Source organism: Mirounga leonina, unplaced genomic scaffold (assembly GCF_011800145.1).
Source record: "Mirounga leonina isolate KUSES-001 unplaced genomic scaffold, KU_Mleo_1.0 Mir_200, whole genome shotgun sequence".
NCBI lineage: Eukaryota > Metazoa > Chordata > Mammalia > Carnivora > Phocidae > Mirounga > Mirounga leonina.
In genome coordinates, this window is record NW_023270503.1 from 349,372 (window position 1) to 363,337 (window position 13,966).

General features: G+C 53.8%; 1 protein-coding gene across 1 annotated transcript in view; it reads left to right on the forward strand.

The window, feature by feature from the left end:
* Positions 1-223: 223 nt before the first annotated feature.
* The window catches only part of TRPV3 (transient receptor potential cation channel subfamily V member 3), a 32,773-nt gene continuing 19,030 nt past the window's right edge, over positions 224-13,966 (forward strand). The window contains exons 1-6 of the mRNA XM_035027512.1: positions 224-1,050; positions 3,438-3,558; positions 9,766-9,870; positions 9,998-10,084; positions 10,832-10,986; positions 11,760-11,936. Coding sequence (XP_034883403.1) covers positions 3,440-3,558; positions 9,766-9,870; positions 9,998-10,084; positions 10,832-10,986; positions 11,760-11,936 — 643 coding nt within the window. The 5' untranslated portion in view covers positions 224-1,050; positions 3,438-3,439. The remainder of the gene's footprint in view (positions 1,051-3,437; positions 3,559-9,765; positions 9,871-9,997; positions 10,085-10,831; positions 10,987-11,759; positions 11,937-13,966) is intronic.

The following is a 13,966-nucleotide window of genomic DNA, read 5'->3' on the forward strand; positions in this document are numbered from 1 at the left end:
TTAATAGCTGTCACTGTTTATTGTGTTCATTCTGGACTCTGGGCTTTGTTCAAGTCCTTTCTATGTGTTTTCTCAAGTAATTCTGCAGGGTGGACTTATTTATTTATTTTTTAAAGTTTATTTATTTATTTTTTTAAGATTTTTATTTATTTGTCAGAGAGAGAGAGCACAAGCAGGGGAAGCAGCAGGCAGAGGGAGGAGCAGGTTCCCCGCGGAGCAGGGAGCCTGATATGAGGCTCGTTCCCGGACCCTGGCATCATGACCTGAGCCAAAGGCAGATGTTCGACCAACTGAGCCACCCAGGCGCCCCTGCAAGGTGGATTTACTATGCACATTTCACAGACAGGAAATGGGAGAAATGACTTGCTCAAGGTCATATAGCCAGAAAGGGGTGAGGCTGTCTGACACCAAGGTCTGAAGTGCGTAATTTCTGGTGGTAAGCTTTGAATGGGGACTTCTTTTGTCTCTAACAGAATCTGATCGCAGACTTTGAAGGACAGATACCAAGTCTTGGGCCTGGCCACCCTGGGATCAACCAGGCCAGTGCTCAGCTGTGGCCTGTCCTCCCGGGGCTCAGGGCAGAGCACCTGACCATTCATTAAGCTCTCCCACCAGCATGATCTCTTTGACTCTTCACAGCACGCTTGTGAAGTAGCTATTGTAATTCCCATTTCCCAGTTGGGGAAACTGAGGCCCGTGATGGGAAGCATCAAATACAAGAGAGAGAAGATGTGGGACCAGAACTCTGGCCTTGGCACCTGCCGCCTCCCCTGTCCTGTCCCAGGCTGCGCTGCTGTGTGGGTGTGGGGGTGACTCAGGCAGGGCATGTGGGTGGGCAGGCGCTGCAGCTATGGCTGGTGGGTGTGGCCTGCCTGACGCCCAGGGCAGGTGGCCCAGCCAGTTCTGCCTCTGACACCTCATTTCAGCCTTCTCTCTGCCTATGATGAGAGCCTCCCGCCGCCTCAGCCACAGTCCCTCCGGGGGTCCTTGGGCCCAGGACATGCGGTGATCTCCGAGCACGGGCAGCCACCACCACCCAGAGCTCACCAGGTGAGTCCTCACCACACATGGCGGCCAGTGCTGTCCAAGGTCCGAGGGGACACCAGAGCGAGGACCTAAGGGGTCCTTTAGGCCACACTGCCCTTTTGCTGATAGGCCTTGGGGGAGGGGTTGGGAAGAAGCTCGGGTCTCCAGCAGGAGAAGCAAAGTGAGGCATGAGCTCTTGGCCCAGGGAGTGTGTCAGAACACAGGTTCTGATGGAGCCAGGAAACTTCCCTGAGGTTTGGAGATCTTGGGGAGGGGGAAGGGCTCACAGCCACCAAGGGGCAAAGGTGAGGCTCTTGTCTCTGCCAGCAGGCCCCCAGCTGTGGTTCTGCAGCGCAGACGTGTGAGAGGGGCGCTCCAGATGAGATGGATGAGATGACGTAGCCCAGAGCTTGAGAGTGACAAGGCGCAGGCTCCTCACAGGGGCTGAGCCAGCGGCGGCAGGGGCTCCCTGCGGCCCCCAGGCCTGGCCTGTCTTCCAGTCAGTGTCAGGGCTTGGGAGGCACTTCCCAGGCGGGGAAGCCCAGACCCAGAGAGGGAGGGCAAGGCAGCGAGAGAGTCCTGCAGGTGAGAATTCAGCGTTTATGGGGTGACTCAGGGAGCCAATTATCACTGCTAATTATAGCTCCAGCCCAGAGTTTTCTTGACCTCTCCTGCCCCAGCTTCCCAGGACTGCCCCAACTCATGGGCCCAGGGCAGGGAGGATGGAGCAGCTGGCTGTCATGGGTGAGAGCTCGAAGGTCCTTGGGGTCCTTTCAGCTCATTTATCAGAAGGGAAAACAGAGGCCCAGGTAGGGGTAAGAGACATGCCCTCCATCCCTCTCCTTTACTCTTGGTTTAGCTCAGCCTTTTAGCCCTATCTGTCCGTAGACTACTTTGGGCTGAGGAAGGTGGTAAAAGCCACCCATCCTCATCCTGTGACTGTGGATATAGTCAGGGACCTACATGCTCATGATTCTCTCTCCTCTCTCTGGCCTCAAGGCCCCTCCTCAAAGGTCCCTGCCTCAAGGTCCCTGTACTCCAAGGCCAAAGCCCTCCCCTGGATAACTCCTCCTCTCCCAGGGCTGCTTACTTTTGGGGAGGGCAGCTGTCCCGTTTCCAGACCTCACTGTAGTCTGAAGACAAACTGCTCCCGATACTTTTTCCAGGCAGCTTTCCTATTTGGGCCAGGATTACCAGCGGCCCTAGCTCCACCCTGCATAGCTGGGCTCTTCGTACAGAAATCTGTCCCCTGCCCTACCTCCATGACCCTGAGGGAGTTCTCTGAGGGCTGCTCAAGCTGAGAATGGCCCCTGTTGATTGCAGAGTCACCTCCTGTCCACGCAGCCTTTTTGCCCTGTCCATCTCATCCTATATGGCCAGCCCCGCCTTCCCCATGCCAATGCCCCCACAGCACCCTTCTCCTAGCTCCATGGTCTAGTCTCCTTCACCCCCCCATACAGTCTGCTATCTCTAACATGGCCGTCTCCTGTGTAACCCAGGGCCCTCCCAGGCCCCGCTGCCCTTGGGACCAGCTACGACTCCTCACCGGTATTCCAGGCCCTCACAACAGAGCCCTACCTGCTTTTGGAGGCTCTCACTGCCAGTGGTCCCCATGAACTCCGCAGACTCTGCAGCCACACCAGCTCCTTGCCACTTGCTAACTTTCTTGACCCCTGGTCTTTGCTCAGGCTGTCCCCTCTGCCTGGATTGTCCTTCATCTACATAGGAACCTCTAAGTTCCCCTTAGAGGGATCCAGCCTGTACTGAGTATCAGTAAACCAGGTCAGGACTGAGAGGCTGTCTCCTCTGCCTCTGGAGAGGGGGCTCAGCTGCTTGCTTCAGGTGAGAAGGGAGTCTAATGGACAGATGGCCACAAGGCTGGTTGCACTCAGTTCTGGGTGAATGAGACAAAGATAATCAGTGTCTAAGCTTCAGAGACCACCAGGGTGGTAAGAAATCCAAAGCACCAAAGAGGCCAGAGGTTGTATTATTAGGAGCATAGTGTCTAGAACAAAGGAGGTGATAGTCCTGTTCTGTTGAGGATATCACTGAACACAAAATCTGATAGGGACATGGAAAAAGCAGAACTAATTCTTGGGAGTCCACCTGAAGATTGGTGGGTTGAGATGATGTCTTGAGAGAAGCTAAGGGCATGGTGGTCTCTGCCTGGAAGCTCTGTTGGGCTCTCCTAAGATGCACAGGGGCAGAGGTGCTGGAGCAGGGAGCAGGAGAAATTGCGGGGACAGTCTCTCTCTTCCTGGGAAGAGTTGGCGGCCAGGGAAGGTAGAGAGTGAGCTCCTCATCCCGGGGGTATGAGCAGAGACCACCTGGTGCGACATGGGCATCTGAAGCCCCCTGAAGCTCCTCCATGCCCACTCAACCTAAGCATCTGTGCTATGATTGTGCTCCAGCCATGAATGCCCACCCCAAGGAGATGGTGCCCCTCATGGGCAGAAGAGCTGCCGTCCCCAGTGGGAACCCTGCCATCCTGCAGGAGAAGAGGTCAGCAGAGATCACCCCCACCAAGAAGAGGTAGGACGGGCAGGCTTGGGCACTGTGCTGTGAGGGCACATCAGGGATTTTGGCGCCCATCCTCAGGGAGCCCTTGCCCGGGTGGACACAAGACTCTCAGTCTCATCCGGGGTGACCTGGTGCCCAACTAGGTATAAGCGGGGGGAGGGTGGGGAGATAGCACTACATACTCAGGGGGCTGAGCTGGGAAAGTCAGTACAATGGGAATAATCAGGGAGGCCTCCTTGGAGGGGTCGGAGGCACTGAGGCAGTGATATTCAGGAAGGCTTCTGGCTGAAGCAAGGGATTGCTGGAGCCATCCTTTAGACAGAGCCAAAAGGTGCGTGGAAATTTCAGGTAGCCTGGATCTCCAAGTGACTACTTTTTTCACGTGCACCAATGGCTTTCCTGTCCACTGTGCGCCCAGCCAGGCTATTCAAGCTCTTTAACACCACCTGTGTAATTGGGACCCAGCAAAGGCACTGGCTCACAGGGTGATCGTTTGTTGGGATCGTCGGCACAACGCGCTGGGCGACGCGCTGCTGGCATCCTGTACATGCTAGTGTGGATAGTGGTTTTGCTACTTGGAGCTTCATCTTCATCATCGTCATTGTTACTGTCCCTCCAAAGGGCCCCTGGGAACCGAGCAGGGCTGGGATGGTTATGACTACTTCCCAGCTGGGGGTGTGGAGGAAGCAAAGCAGGGAGAGTATTTCTCTAGGGTCATTCCTGGCCCCTGAGCTGCTTCCGTGGCAGTCCCCCAGCCCCCCAGCAGATTTGGTGCCCTTAAGCCCAAATGCCCCTCTTCACCACAGGTTGTGCTTCACTGGACCCAGGTGGGCCCCGGGTGTAGTTCAGCTCATTTGCCTCGCCTCCTCTGGCCCCATCCCAGGCCCCGGCTTGGGCCAGAGGTGAGATCAGTGTTTTCCCTTCTGTCTGTTGTTGTGAGTAATAATTGCTGAGGTTTTCTGTGCACCGGGGCCCAGGCCGGGGAGACGGAGACACAGAGAGAAAGAATGCCCATCCCTGCTCACAGTCTGGTAAGAAGGGCACCCAGAAGAATGTGAGAAGTGTCCCAGTAACAAGGTGGGGAGGGGTCTGAGAAGGGGTGGGTCATTCTGACCCTGCAGGCTCTGCAGGCTGTCTCAGGGCACTTCCTGGATGAGGTGGTTTCGAATGGGTGATGGCAAGTGGAGAGGCAGGGAAAGGGCATCCCCAGACAGAGGCTTGGGGCAGGGACCAGGGAGGATCTGTGTAACTGAAGGGCTGGGTGGGGGGAGGAATCTTGGAGAATACGAATCCCACTGGGGCTGGGTCTTGGGGGTTGGTTAAGGAGTTTGGACAAACCTGAGGGCAGTGGGGAGCCAGAGAGGGATTTTGTGTGACAAGGAGGGCATGGTGAGATTTGCATTTTGGAAAGCATACTCTGGGTGATCTATGTGGACGATGGATTGGAGGGGAGGCTGGGAGCAGGGAGATGACAGGAGGCTCTTGGGAAGCTTGAGTGACAGGTGGTGAGGTCTGAACCTGGGTGATCAGGAATGGAGAAGAAGGGGTCAGGTCAGAAATTTATTGGGATCATGGGGTCTGTAGGATCAACTATGAGAAGGGAGGGAGAAGGAGAACCGAGAGACATCCCCTTCATTTGGTGGGAGGACCTGAATGGATGATGGGGCCATCTCTGACGTGAGCACATCAGAGGAGGAGGAGCAAGATGAGGAGAGACAAGCCAAGTTCAGGTGTGAATGTTGTCTGAGAAGTGCCCGATGGAGCACCCTCTTGCCTCTCTTTCCCTTCCCCTGCCCTCTCACATTCCTAGGGGAGGTTTGGACCTCAGGGAAGGATTGTGGACATGGCTTCAGGAAAATCCCAGGATCTTCCCACAGTCAAGCTGCCTTTTCTGAGCCTATCCCTGTTCATGAACTTAGCCTTAGACTCAGCTCTACCTATGGCCTCACACAGCCAAAGGCCTGGGTGTGAGGTGTCACCTTTGTCTCACGAAGCAGGAGCACCTTCTTCCCAATGGCTCTTTGAGGGCCCTCAAGTGCCTACTTTTCCCTGAAGATTTTGGCATCTCCCTCAAAACTGAATATAGGACTCAGCCTAGATAGAAAAAGAAAAGAAAAGAAAAAATTCAATGTAAATAAAGAAAGCCAGTCTGACCAGTAAGGAAATCTGTACTAATAGTGGGATTGAAGGTACCAAGAAGTCTAGGTGAGAAGAGATTTTTGGACCTGTAGCTTTTCCTGAACGATCATGCTATTTCTTTCTTTTTTTTTTTCTTTTTAAAGATTTTTTATTTATTTGACAGACAGAGACACAGCGAGAGAGGGAACATAAGCAGGGGGAGTGGGGGAGGGAGAAGCAGGCTTCCTGTGGAGCAGGGAGCCCGATGCGGGGCTCGATCCCAGGACCCTGGGATTATGACCTGAGCCGAAGGCAGGCGCTTAATGACTGAGCCACCCAGGCGCCCCCATCATGCTATTTCTCATGAGCAGCTACCACTGTGGCCTCTTTTTTTTTTTTTTTAAAGATTTTATTTATTTGACAGAGAGAGAGACAGCGAGAGCAGGAACACAAGCAGGGGGAGTGGGAGAGGGAGAAGCAGGCTTCCTGCCGAGCAGGGAGCCGGATGTGGGACTCGATCCCAGGACCCTGGGATCATGACCTGAGCTAAAGGTAGACGCTTAACGACTGAGCCACCCAGGCGCCCTCACTGTGGCCTCTTTACTGGACCCTGGGCAAGGCGATGCCCTGGGGTGGAGACATGGGCTGATGAAACCTGTGGAGGGGCTGGCTTTTTGGAGATCAGAGCACTTGGGCATTTCTTGGGACAAAGTAGTTGGTCACACAGCCTCCTTCCCAGCCCTGGGGTTGCTCAGGGATTGTTCATCGTCTTCAAAGGGACAGAAATGAAGGAGAGATGGTGCAGAGCTACATGTTCCCCTGAGTTAATGACACCCATGAGGTGCCTTTGGTCTGGATCAAAGGTAGGAGTAAACAAACAGTATATGCTGCAGGTTAGAAGCCAGGATGTCACATGGCCAAGACATCACCATCTGTCATGGTGGCAGGTAAGATGTAGCATGTGCAGTGGCAAATAGGGCATGTGTGGGATGGACTGTCATGGTCTACAGCTCCCTGTCCCAGGAATCCTTGCTCACAGTCAGGGATCTTTCCAGTCTGGCTTTCACCACTCTCCTTCCCAGCCACTGAAGACTTTCTTCCTCCGACATAGTCCTTGCCTTCTGCCATAGAAGCTTTTCTCATGCTGCCCTCTCTGCTTCTGGGGATTTTCCCGAGCCACAGATCTCTGAGGACAGGGTCCCGAAGGGTCATCTCTTCCTTCCCTGCTTCCAACATTTCCTACACAGAGCATATTTGTGGTTTTTGAGTTAGTAGGTGGGTCAGTGCAGGAGCAGGTGAGACAATGAGAGACAGAGTGAGCGAGTTGATGAGTAAGTGTCCTGGTGGCTCAGCACAGTCCCTCCACACAAAGAAGGACACTTCATGGTGAGATGAGGATATATTTCCTCCACTCCCTCGGGCCCTTTGGCTCCCAGGCCTGGAATAGATAGATGCTGTTGTGATCTGGTTTCCTAGTCCATTCTTGAGGCCCGTTTGGCCTCTGGGAGGAAGCCCTGAGAAGGAGAGGAGTTGGAAGAGACGCAAAGGACCCTTCCTCAACTTCTGGGGCAAGACTGAGAAAAAGATGAGAGCTTTGGACAACAGAGAGCCCAGTGGGAGTCACCTGAGGTTTGTGTTGGTCTGTCTGCTTATTGGTTCATTCCACCAGCCTCTACATCTATCCACCAATCTGCCCATCCAACTACTCATTGCTCAGCCATCCATGCATCCATTCATCCATCCTTCCATGTATCCATGCATCCATCCTTCCATGTATCCATGCATCCATCTATCCATCTTATTCATCCATCCAACTCATCTGTCCATCTATCTGACCAGCTATTCTTCCTTTCTTACACACATTACCTATCCATGTTCTGCTCCTCTGTTAAATCTTCTGAGTATCAGAAGAAGCATTGGGTTCTGGAGAATTAAGGACAATTCAGGTGTGGTTCCTCCCATTGAGGATCTTACAGTTGAAGGTCAGTGTGTGTCTGGAGCAGGGAAAGCAATGGCCTCATTGGGTCCAATTCTGACCAATTCACTGGGACAATAGCTCTTCAAATGGATTTTTGCCCATTTGTGCACCATTTAATCCCCATCTCCTAGAACAGCGCCTGGCATACGGTAGGTGCTCAATAAGTCTTTGTTGAGTAGATGCACACTATCAAGGAGCCTAGACAAGTAGGGACACTTTAGGGTGGCATTTCTGGGGCACTCCAAGGATGCTGGGAGTAGTCATCAGACTGGATGACCTCTGATGCCCACTTCAGCTGCACAGTCCATTTGTGGATGATTTTAGAGCTGTCCTGGCTCCAGAGTCCAGGATCATCTGGTCCAAGCACTCTCCATCCTCAGGTCACCCAGGAGGCAGAGGCAGAGCCAGACTAGAACCCAGGTTTTGGGCTCCCAGTCAGGGGTGTACTTCTCTTTTGGAAGAAGGATTTGATTTTAGGTCAGGTCAGAAGGTTCCTCTTGATGGGCAGAAGATAGGAGGGTGAGGGCAATGTGCCAGCCAGCCCTGTCACCCACCCCACTTATGCCCCAGTTCTGGATTTGTTCTGAGGCTTCCAGGCTTGTCTGTGCCTGCAGGAGAGGAGAGGGAGAGGACAGGCAGGGCCCAGGATTCCCTCATGCCTGCCCATCCCGGGACGTGGCTATGTTGGGCAGTCTGCACCTGCAGCTAATCCCTAGAGCTGGTTTGGCTGGAAGAAGACCCAGAGGGTTGAGGGGACAGCAGCGTGGATAGTGGTGTAAACTGGGAGCCTGGAATCAAGAGTCAAGTTCTCTGTCCAACTTGGCTTCTATCCTTGGGGGGTGACCACGGATGAGTGTTGCTCCATCCTGGCCTTGGTTCCCTCATTATGGAATGGGGCCACAATCCCTCCCCTGCTACCCTTCTGAACTTGATGTGGCTGGGACTGTGCTTTGGGAGCTCTTCTGTGGTCTTGTGAGAAAGGGAGGGGGCATGTCGATCCTTCTGGGCATGGGAAGGAGACAGGCAGCAAAGGTACTTACGAGAGAGACCAGCTGGTCAGGAGGCCACTATCCCCGGCCAGGTCACAGAGCAAGAAGGTATGCTGCAGCAGCATGGGGTGGGGGGTATCGCTGCAACCGACCCTCCTCCTGATGCTCATCATCCAGGCTGTCATGGGAAGGCTTGTTCCTGAGTGTGCGACCGTAGGTTCTGAGAGCATGCGTGTCTGTGTTTGTGGGTGCTTCTGAAGGTGAGGCCAGGGCTGTGTCTGGCTGGGGAGTCGTATCTTGGGGGTGTGTCTCATCTCCTGATCAGGCAGTGAGTCTGTCCCCTCCCCTGGGGCTTAGTCAGGTCGCAGGCCCTAGGCCCATGTCTCTCTTCCAGCCCTGGGAGAAAGTGTGCCCTTCACTTGCCCCTCTACTGCTCCTCACACCCACTGTCCAAAGTGGTTTCCTGAGTTTTCCTTCTTGATGAGGATTCTTAGCCCTGTCCCCTGAACTTTTACATCCCCTCACTGCTCTAGGTCTGACTATTTTCTGTGCCGACACAACAGTACAAGAGATGATCGGAGGGAGTTGAATGTGTCCTGGCAACCAGGAAAGGCCCTTGTAGATGTCAGCATGTAGGGACTTCCTCCTGAAAGGGCTCTTCTTCAGACCCGAGGCCAGAGGGACAGTTGCAGGGGATGATGGGGAATTGTAGCTCTCGTTGTTGTCGTGTCCCCCATCTCTGGTGAGTCTTCCGCACCTAGAGGCAGCTGCAGACAGGAAAGTCCCCCTCAGATGCTAGGCCACCCCAGCAGAGACCCCTGGGTTCATCTCTCAGTATTTTTAGTGACTAGAATCACCGAAACCCAGCTTTGAGTCCAGGCTCTGCCACCTACTTGCTGTGTGAGCTCAGGTGAGTAGCTTGACCTCAGAGCCTCCACCTGCCCACCTGCACGCGGCGATGGGGCAGTACCCATCCCAGAGGGCTGCTGTGGGGGCTGAGCGAGGCCATGAGGGACGGAGCCGGCCGAGAGCGAGTGTGCTGTGCGGCTGGGCAGCCTCAGCAGCAGGGTGCAGGGCACGCGGGTGGACGGTCCCAGCCCCAGCTCTAATGGCCTTGCTTGGGTGTCCCCACAGTGCACACTTCTTCCTGGAGATAGAAGGGTTCGATCCCAACCCCATTGTCTCCAAGACCTCTCCCCCCACCTTCTCCAAGCCTATGGACTCCAACATCCGGCAGTGGTGAGTACTGGCCCCCGTGCCAGCCCAGACCTCCGCTCCAGGGCGGGCAGCGACTCACCTGGGGCCAAATGGCCAGGCCTGGTTGTCTCTCTCTTTTAAACTTGTTTCTCTCTCTCTTCCTTTCCAGCCTCTCTGGCAACTGTGATGACATGGACTCACCACAGTCTCCTCAGGACGATGTGACAGAGACCCCGTCCAATCCCAACAGTCCCAGGTCAGCCTGGCCCTCCCCTTCCCCTCACTGCGTCTACCCGGTGGGTGACAGAGGCATGGGCATCACTACCCAGGAAAGAGAAAGAAGCCTCCGTTCCTGGGGGTTGGGACAAACGTCTGGACCTCTGGTTGTGGCATGTAGGAATTTTTTTGGGGGGGGGAGGGGAGTATTACATTTTATAAACTATAAAAAGTATTACCCATTCATTATAAGCATTCAAAGAACAGTATGCAAGAGAAGGAGAACTGTAACATAATCCCATGTAAGTACAGTAAAAATACATGCTTATAAACCATGAAGCATCATGTGCATTTTGCAAGAACACATACAAACAAAAAATTACGCATTACCATGCTTGTCTCTTTGGAGTGTGGGGGCAGGAAGAGATGGAGTTTAAAAATGCAAACATCCCAAAAGATTAAAGTGGGATTTCCCTTCCCCTAATCTCATACATTTTAAGGCAATCGCTATTAATTGTCCTTCCTAGTCAACTTTACTCTGTGTATCCAAATATGTATTTTGAAAAAACGTGATTGCATTTGGATTGGGAGGGAAGCCTGCACGCGGCGACAGGGGTGCGGGGTGCCAGGGGCCTGGAGCGCTGATGGACAGCGCCTGGGGCGTCGGGACAGCGCGGGGGCTGCCAAGGCTGGAGCGGCTCTGCGCAGGCGCAGCGGCTCCGGCGGGGGAGGGGAGAGTAGGTTGGTGGTACCCGCCCGGTGAACTGGCAATACTTTCCGGCCTCAGTGCAAACCTGGCCAAGGAAGAGCAGAGGCGGAAAAAGAAGCGGCTGAAGAAGCGCATCTTTGCGGCCGTGTCGGAGGGCTGCGTGGAGGAGCTGCGGGAGCTGCTGCGGGAGCTGCAGGAGCTTTGCAGGCGGCGGCGTGGCCTGGACGTGGCTGGTCAGTGGCTGGCTCCGGCAGAGAGAGCGCAGGGCTGGGGGCCCCGTGTGGCTCCTGCTGTCAACCTTTCCCCACAACCACCCATGAGGGGGCCGTGTGAGGAGCCCAGAATGCTGGGCTGGGGACTTTGAAGCTGACTCCGAGGGCAACGGGGAGCCATGCAAGGGCTTAGGCAGGCGAAGGTCAGGTCTGGCCACTGCCTGGAGGGCAGGTGTAAAACTGGAGAAGGGTGCTATTCAGGCAGCGTTGGGAGCACAGCAGAAGAGCTGGGGGAAGGTGACCTCGGCAGTGGAACTGGCTGGAATCGAGGACAAGGGAAGTGAGAGAAAGAGAGGAGTCCAGAGTAGCGCCCTTGGCCACTTGCTGGATGGTGGGTCCCACGCTGTCTCGGGGCCTGGGGCGTAGCGTGTTAGAGGGAGGGGATGTAGGCTACTAGGAGGAGGCAGGCTGAAGACTTCAGGGCATCAGCACTGAGGTGGACAGCGGGAAGGCATGCAGTGGGTGAGACTGCCCCCTCCAAGGTAGCAGGTGCAGAAGGCAAAGAGCAAAAGGCCTTAGATGACGCTCTCGGGGGGCCTCAGGGGAAGAGCAGTTGGAGAGGGAGGAGGAGAGTAGGTAGCAGAGGCTCCAGGAGGCCAGTGGGGGAGGCCCGAGCAGGGTCTGGAGGTCTGAGGCTGCCGCCCCCTCACCCTGGCCTCCCCTCCTCAGGGCTGGAAGGGCCAGGGGCAGCCAGGGCCCCTCCTGCGGCTCATCCTGTGTGACCCTGTCCGCAGACTTCCTCATGCACAAGCTGACGGCCTCTGACACGGGGAAGACCTGCCTGATGAAGGCCTTGTTAAACATCAACCCCAACACCAAGGAGATTGTGCGGATCCTGCTGGCTTTTGCCGAGGACAATGACATCCTGGACAGGTTCATCAACGCTGCGTACACAGAGGAGGCCTACAAAGGTATGCTGCCTGTGGGAGGTGCTGTGCAGACAGGGATTTCTGAGGCTGGGCTGGGGGCCAGGCCACACAGGGCCCCTGCTGTCACCGTGGGCCCTAAGCACTGAGCCTGCTTTCATACCACATAGCAGGCACTCCTCACTTCCGTCCTTTGTTCTGCAGAGAGTTTTGAGCTAACTGCCACATGCCAGGCATTGTTTTCGGCACTGGGGTGCAGTGGTGAACAAGACAGATATAGGCCACTGCTTTAAATAAAGTAATTTTAGATGGAAAATGCTAGGAAAAGAAAATAGAAGAAGGTAATGTGATCCAAAATGACTGGGGATGGGCAGCTTTAGAGTGTATCAGCAGGGAGGTAACCTTCGACCTGAGGCCTGCATGATGAGAAAGACTGGGAGCAGGGCAAGGGCCAGAGCCTGAGATGGGAATGAGTTTGGCCTATCAGGGCAGTGGGAAGCTGGCCAGAGATGCTCTCAGATAGCTGGGCGAGGCCAACACACGGCCAGTCTTAGTGTCACCATCATTGTTATTACTTACCGCCCCATCTGGGTCTCAATTTTGTGGCTTCTCTCTTAAGTGGATTGGAAAGGGGCAGGGAGGCCACATTTGGGATAGTGTTTCCCCGCCCGGCAAATCTGTTGTGAATAATCAGTAAGGTATGTCCTCACTGGAGTTTTTGGACTCAGTAAACATCCTCTTCGGTTCTAATGAGGTGCAAAAATGATGGGCTCAGGAATAACTGGATGCTATCTCGCTGATACGCCAGAGGGCACTAAACATTGCTCTTTGCAGGGAGTAGTCTAGCTTGGCCCTCAACTTTTCTCATGGGGCAAAGTCCTTTTTATTTTTATTTATTTATTTAAACTGCAGACTTTCACAAGGGTTTTTATTATATACTGGAAAAAGTAAAGGACTATGAAAACTCAACACTGTTGACGGGAAGCAAGGGAATCCAGGGATGATGGCTACAACTGAGTGCTGAACTGCATGCTGAGCTCCCTGGTAGCCAAAGCAAAGAGAGAAACCAGATGAGCTATATATAATGTTCTCAGCCTGTCACTAGGGAGTTGATACTAGACCTTAGCCAGGGAGGTTTAGGCCAGTGCCTCAGGCTTGCCTGTCTTGATTCTTCTCCCTTTTCAGTCCCTTTCTGTCCCCTCCTTTCTTCTTGTCAGTATACAGGGACTTAAACCCCTTTCTAGCAGCATGTTCCCCTTGAGGCCAGGGATGGAGTCTGTCTTGCCCATAGTGAATTCCCTGGGACCCTTGGGGTCTCACATAAGAGGTCTTTAATAAATGTTTTTTGGGGCGCCTGGGTGGCTCAGTCGTTAAGCGTCTGCCTTCGGCTCAGGTCATGATCCCAGGGTCCTGGGATCGAGTCCCACATCGGGCTCCCTGCTCAGCGGGAAGCCTGCTTCTCCCTCTCCCACTCCCCCTGCTTGTGTTCCTGCTCTCACTATCTCTCTCTCTCTGTCAAATAAATAAATAAAATCTTTAAATAAAAAAATAAATAAATGTTTTTTGAATGAGTGAATAAACGAAGGTTACTATTAAGGCTTTGCTGTCCTGACTGCAACTCCTTACTTTTCTTCTTTCTTAGCCTCCCCTTATCACTTCCTTCTTTCATGACTTTGTCTTTTGCTGGTGGGCTTGTTGGGGGCTGTGAGCACTCACTCTCTCTCTGCATGGTGAGAGGAGCCATTTATTTCTGTCTTCCCAGAAACCAACCCCCTATTCTTCCCTCTGATGGTATCTGCTGGTACCTCCCCTTCAGTGTCCTGGATGGGTGCTCCCTGCCGCCGGGGGGTTAAGGGACTACAACACCACCAGGGGAGCATTTTTCCTCACTTTGGGCATGTTACTTTGCCTTTCTGAGTCTCAGTTCCTCCATCTGGCAGAGGCTAATTAATATTTCCTTCCTATGCTGCTAAGAGGATCCAAAAACAACGTTTAAAATATTATCATTTTTAGCATTTTATTAAAGACCTTTAGCAATTCGCCTTTTTAAAATTTTTTTAAATTTTTAAATTTTT